This window comes from Python bivittatus, unplaced genomic scaffold (genome assembly GCF_059951505.1).
Source record: "Python bivittatus isolate LINGU-HERP-01145 unplaced genomic scaffold, Pbiv_v1 ctg000470_np1212, whole genome shotgun sequence".
Classification (NCBI taxonomy): Eukaryota; Metazoa; Chordata; class Lepidosauria; order Squamata; family Pythonidae; genus Python; species Python bivittatus.
This window is the reverse complement of record NW_028277065.1, coordinates 791,206-797,743: the sequence shown is the minus strand read 5'-3', so window position 1 is coordinate 797,743 and position 6,538 is coordinate 791,206. Positions and strand designations below refer to the sequence as shown.

The 6,538-nt window shown below is 39.5% G+C and overlaps 1 protein-coding gene across 1 annotated transcript; it reads left to right on the top strand.

Annotated features, from left to right (window-relative positions):
- Positions 1 to 1,181: 1,181 nt before the first annotated feature.
- LOC103052261 (olfactory receptor 14J1-like) lies at positions 1,182 to 2,096 on the top strand. The gene has a single exon (XM_015891213.3). The coding sequence runs from the start codon at positions 1,182 to 1,184 to the stop codon at positions 2,094 to 2,096; it is 915 nt and encodes a 304-aa protein (XP_015746699.3).
- Positions 2,097 to 6,538: the final 4,442 nt, after the last annotated feature.

Below are 6,538 nucleotides of genomic sequence, written 5' to 3'. Positions count from 1 at the left end.
TAAGTCACCTCTCTCAATACACTTACTGTTTTGTATTGGAAGGTAGAATGCTATGTATACCTTTGAGCTTGCAAAGATACGTAGGAAAGACCTTGGGAGATGGGGCAAAGAGATGCTGCCTAGGGAATGGTCAGATTAGAGACAGCATAGCCCACAATAGCATAGTGGATGGAACAAGAGGCTCAGAAGGGACCCTCCCTAAGTTCTTGGGTGTAAAGGTGAAGGCGGGAGAATTGTACTTTCAGATTAGCAAGAATCTGTTAATGCAGCTTTACAATTAAGTAGAATTAGTTTATCTGGTCAGGTTTCCTATCTGGTCTACCTGGTAAGGCTGACAGAACTCTTGGAAAAAAAGTTGGGACAAAATAAACCAAAAGGGTTTTTAATCTAATTGGTCTTCCTGATTTTTCTGGAAAACCTGTGCAGATTTTGTTATAGCAAGACCCATGCCTTGGCTCACCTCCCATGGATGTCACTAGAACCAAGTTCAGATACTAAGAGAAAAGAGCTGATTAGATATTAGTATTCAGATGTTTGTATTCCTACAACTTCTCTCTCTCTATATATTTTTAAACATTCTTACAGGACATGAATGTGTTATACAATCCATTCTGTGATGCATGAATACAGCCTTAGACCATGTTTCCTTAAAGGTATAATCTATAATGTTTTTAGGATAGGAGAATTACCATTCATGCATGCACTTGTGAGGAAACATGGTCATAGATTACAAACACACATCACAAAACAGCCAAATCATAACTCGTTACTGAAAAGTCTACAATAGTTTATATGTTATTTGTTTCTCCTTCTACCCTGAAAAAAAACAACAACAACAACCTTTGATAGACATTCAGTGGCAGGATTTTTTCTTCTGAACCTTGCAAAGCTGTGGGAATTACAGATTCAAAAAAATGCTGGGATACTGGTAGCAACTATGAGAAAGGTAGATATTGTTTAATCATACAATTCTCTGCACACTTGAATAAACTTGTTGAAAACATTCTTTAATAAGCAACCTCCAACACACATTGTATATGTTTTTCATGTCCCACCTCCATCACCAAGTGTTCTTATTTAAATAAAAGTGTTAAATATGTTATAAGAGGCTATGATGTTAATATTTATCTTTCTGTTTACTTGCAGCTGGGACATTCCATTTTAATAATTAATTTTAAGAAATGGAGAATCAATCTTCTGTCTCTGAATTTCTGCTCCTTGAATTCTCAGCAATCCGAGAACTGCAACTCGCACACTTCTGTTTATTTCTGGTTTTATACTTAGTGACCCTAACAGGGAATCTCCTCATCATCTCTGCAGTAGTTTTTGATTACCGCCTGCACACACCCATGTATTTCTTTCTCATCAATTTGGCCATCCAAGACATTGCTTCTGTCTCAGTTCTTATCCCAAAATTCATGATCAACTATTTGTTGAATAGCAGACATATTTCTTATGGTGGATGTGTGGCTCAAGTCCTTTTCTTTATCTCCTTTGTAGTATGTGATATTGCCATTCTCACAGTCATGGCCTATGATCGCTATGTTGCCATTTGCAATCCTTTGCAATATGAACTGATAATGAATAGGAGAACTTGCATGCAAATGGTTGGAAGTGCTTGGATTGCTGGTTTCCTCTATGGAGGGTTACACACTGGTGGGACTTTTGCAACTCCTTTCTGCTCCAATGTTGTCAATCAGTTCTTCTGTGAAATCCCACAGTTACTTAAGCTTGCCTGCTCTGATTTATTCCTAGCTGAAATTGGAGCTCTAATTTTTAGTGTTCCAATTCTGCTTGGCATCTTTACCTTCATTATTGTAACCTATGTGCGTGTCTTCTCTGCCGTCCTGAGAATCCCTTCTGTTCAAGGGAGGAAAAAGGCGCTGTCCACTTGCCTCCCTCATGTCACTGTTTTGTCTCTATTTCTCATTATTGCAGGTTTTGCCTACCTTAGGTCCCCACCTCAGAAACCTTCCCACCTGGATTTGGCAATTACTGTAATGTACTCCATTATTCCACCCATGGTAAATCCATTGATCTATAGCATGAGAAATCAAGAAATTAAAAATGGTTTATCAAAGCTGTTAAGTTTCTGAGGTTGTTCTAATCATATCTTATTCATTTATATTATGGAAAGGTAACATGTATAGCTATGACTCTGTCTTTGTCTAGCAATGATAGTTTTAGGAAATCGATGTCAAATGTTAATTTCAGCAATAACTGCCAGACATATGTAAAAAAACCATGCAAGAACCCAATGAAGATGTTCATAAAATCTTACTAATTTACAGGGGTGGGGATGCATGATGGAAACACACAGTTCTCTATTTAAGAAATCCTTGGCTGAAACTATTATACATACATTTCAATAAATACATCAATAAATATTTTTTAAAGTTTAAAGCCTCAGTCAGTTTCTTGTGTACATCCAGTGAAACTTTCTTTTCTAAGTAATTGTCTTGGCCTATCCGTTGTAACCCCTTCATGGATCACTGCCTTGTCGTGGCGAAGGGGCTTGCGTAACTCAGTGAAGCCATGAGCTATACCGTGCAGGGCCACCCAAGACGGACAGGTCATGACAGAGAGTTCTGACAAAATGTGGTCCACTGGAGAAGGAAATGGCAACCCACTCCAGTATCCTTGCCAAGAAAACCCCATGGACAATGTTAAAAGACTAAAAGATATGATGCCGGAAGATGAGCCCCTCAGGTCGGAAGGTGTCCAATATGCTACTGGGGAAGAGCGGAGGGCAATTCCAAGTAGCTCCAGAAAGAGTGAAGCGGCTGGGCCAAAGCCGAAAGGACGTTCAGCTGTGGATGTATCTGGAAGCAAAAAGAAGGTCCGATGCTGTAAAGAACAATATTGTATAGGTACCTGGAATGTAAGATCTATGAACCAAGGCAAGCTGGATGTGGTCAAACATGAGATGACAAGATTGAACATCGACATCTTGGGAATCAGCGAATTGAAATGGACGGGAATGGGTGAATTTAATTCGGGTGACCATTATATCTACTACTGTGGGCAAGAAACCCATAGAAGAAATGGAGTTGCACTCATAGTCAATAAGAGAGTGGGAAAGGCAGTAATGGGGTACAACCTCAAAAACAACAGAATGATCTCAGTGCGTATCCAAGGCAAACCATTCAATATCACAGTCATCCAAGTCTATGCCCCAACCACTAATAGAGTTCTGTCAAGAGAACAAGCTAGTCATAGCAAACACTCTTTTCCAACAACACAAGAGACGACTCTACACATGGACATCACCAGATGGTCAATACCGAAACCAGATTGATTATATACTTTGCAGCCAAAGATGGAGAAGTTCTATACAGACAGCAAAAACAAGACCAGGAGCTGACTGTGGCTCAGATCATGAGCTTCTTACTGCAAAATTTAGGCTTAAATTGAAGAATGTAGGGAAAACCGCTAGACCACTCAGGTATGACTTAGATCATATTCCTTGTGAGTACACAGTGAAGGTGATGAATAGATTTAGAGGATTAGATTAGATTTGGTAGACAGAGTGCCTGAAGAACTATAGACGGAGGTCTGTAACATTGTACAGGAGGCAGCAACTAAAACCATCCCAAGGAAAAAGAAATGCAAGAAAGCAAAATGGCTGTCTGATGAGGCTTTACAAATAGCTGTGGAAAGAAGGAATGTGAAAAGTAAGGGTGAAAGGGAAAGATATAAGCAACTGAATGAAGATTTCCAGAGAATAGCAAGGAGAGATAAGAAGGCCTTCTTAAATGAACAATGCAAAGAAATTGAGGAAAACAATAGAATGGGGAAGACTAGAGATCTCTTCAAGAAAATTGGAGATATCAAAGGAACGTTTAGAGCAAAGATGGGCATGATAAAGGACAAAAAAGGCAGGGACCTAACAGAAGCAGAAGAGATTAAGAAGAGGTGGCAAGAATACACAGAAGACCTATACAAGAAAGATCTTAATGTCCCTGATGTCCATGCTGGTGTGATCACTGACCTTGAGCCAGACATCCTAAAGAGTGAAGTCAAGTGGGCCTTAGGAAGCATTGCTAACAACAAAGCTAGTGGAGATGACAGTATTACAGCTGAGTTATTTAAAATACTAAAAGACGATGGTGTTAAAGTGCTGCACTCAATATGCCAGCAAGTTTGGAAAATGCAACAGTGGCCACAGGATTGGAAAAGGTCAGTTTATGTTCCAATTCCAAAGAAGGGCAATGCCAAAGAATGCTCAGACTATCACACAATTGCACTCATTTCACATGCTAGCAAGGTTATGCTCAAAATCCTACAAGCTAGGCTTCAGCAATACATGAACCGAGAACTACCGGATGTACAAGCTGGGTTTCGAAGAGGCAGAGGAACTAGAGATCAAATTGCCAACATTTGCTGGATCATGGAGAAAGCACGAGAGTTCCAGAAAAATATCTACTTCTGCTTCATTGACTATGCGCAAGCTTTTGATTGTGTGGATCACAACAAACTGTGGCAAATTCTTAAAGAGATGGGAGTTATAGACCACCTTACCTGTCTCCTGAGAAATCTGTATGCAGGCCAAGAAGCAACAGTTAGAACCGGTCATGGAACAACCGATTGGTTCAAAATAGGGAAAGGTGTACGACAAGGCTGTATACTGTCACCCTGCTTATTTAACGTATATGCAGAGTACATCATGAGAAATGCCAGGCTGGAAGAATCACAAACCGGAATTAAGATTGCAGGGACAATCATCAATAACCTCAGATATGCAGACGATAGCACCCTAATGGCAGAAACTGAAGAAGAACTAAAGAGCCTCTTGATGAGGGTGAAAGAGGAGAGTGCGAAAGCTGGATTGAACCTGAACATTAAAAAAATCCAGATGGGCATCTGGACCCATCAATTCCTGGCAAATAGAAGGGGTAGAAATGGAAGCAGTAACCGACTTCATTTGTTTGGGCTCCAAGATAACTGCAGACGGAGACTGCAGCCATGAAATTAAAAGACACTTGCTCCTTGGGAGGAAAGCTGTGGCAAACCTAGATAGCATATTAAAAAGCAGAGACATCACCTTGCCGACAAAGATCCGCATAGTCAAAGCTATGTTTTTTTCAGTAGTAATGTATGGCTGTGAGAGCTGGACCATAAAGAAGGCTGAGCGCCGAAGAATTGACGCCTTTGAACTGAGGTGTTGGAGAAGACTCTTGAGAGTCCCCTGGACTGCTAGGAGGTCAAACCAGTCAATCTTAAAGGAAATCAACCCTGATTGCTCATTGGAAGGTTCGATAATGAAGCTCAAGCTCAGATACTTTGGTCACCTAATGCAAAGAGAGATCTCTTTGGAGAAGACCCTGATGCTGGGAAAGATTGAAGGCAAAAGGAGAAGAGGACGGCAGAGGATGAGATGGTTAGATAGCATCACTGAAGCAATGAGCATGAAACTGAGCAAACTCAGGGAGGCAGTGAAGGCCAGGAAGGCCTGGCGCAATATGGTTCATGGGGTCACGAAGAGTCGGACACGACTTAACGACTAAACAACAAATCCGTTGTAAATCCACTTTCAATACCATCTCTATCTTGTTAGATAAAATTTGTTCTACATCTATCATTTCTTCAATAACATCTTTTGGACATAGTCTATCCATAGAAGGAGACATCATTACTGACACTGTTAATATTATGGCTACTATTTTCTGATTCCTTTCTTCAAAAGTCTCCTTCAGTATGTTTATTGTTATAAGGTTTTGCAACATTTTACACGCTTATAAATCTTTACTTAAAAACTTTAATCTCTCTCTTTTTTCCTTTTTCCTTGCACTTTTTATTCCTTCTTTCTATTTTCTTTTCTTTTTTCAAGTTTAGTTTGTATTAATTTTACTATTATAATAAAATTTCTTAATAAAATTATATACAGTATCTATCTATCTATCTATCTATCTATCTATCTATCTATCTATCTATCTATCTATCTATCTAGATATATATAGATATGTGTGTGTGTGTGTGTGTGTGTGTGTGTATACATAATCAGTATCTCTTCATATTTTTCCCCCAAAAAACGGAGGTTATTCAGAGAGGAAATAACTCAATGCCCCATTTCCCCTCAGTGAACAGGTTGTTTGAATCCTTAAGAGAACTAAAATATTGCTTATCTCACATGAGCTATCCCATTCCTATAACCCCATTGACTCATACCATTGATTGGATTAATAGCCTAACACTGAGGTAAGAAGTCTCTTTTCCCACCATCCAGGAAGCAAGATAAAAAATAAATAATCAGAAAACTAAATCAGAAATTGTATCATGCCTACTTGCCTAACCTCCTCCTGGTGACAAAGAAAGCCAGAACAGGGCACATTCTATTCTGCCAGTTGAAATGAAACAATCTGTGATTGTGGGTTGGACAATGTGAGCTCTCTTACAAAGATATTCTTGCTTGGTTCCTTTGTCTTTCAGCCCATTATAGAAACTAGACCTCTTTCCCCCCCACCCCCTCCCCCAAATTCTGTATTGGCTTTGATTTTCATCCAGACCTTTAGCTTTTCTACCTCTTCCTGTGGAAAAG

What these genes read in the sequence shown, in the direction of transcription:
- LOC103052261 (XM_015891213.3), top strand. Translation starts at nt 1,182, where the DNA reads ATGGAGAATCAATCTTCTGTCTCTGAATTTCTGCTCCTTGAATTCTCA.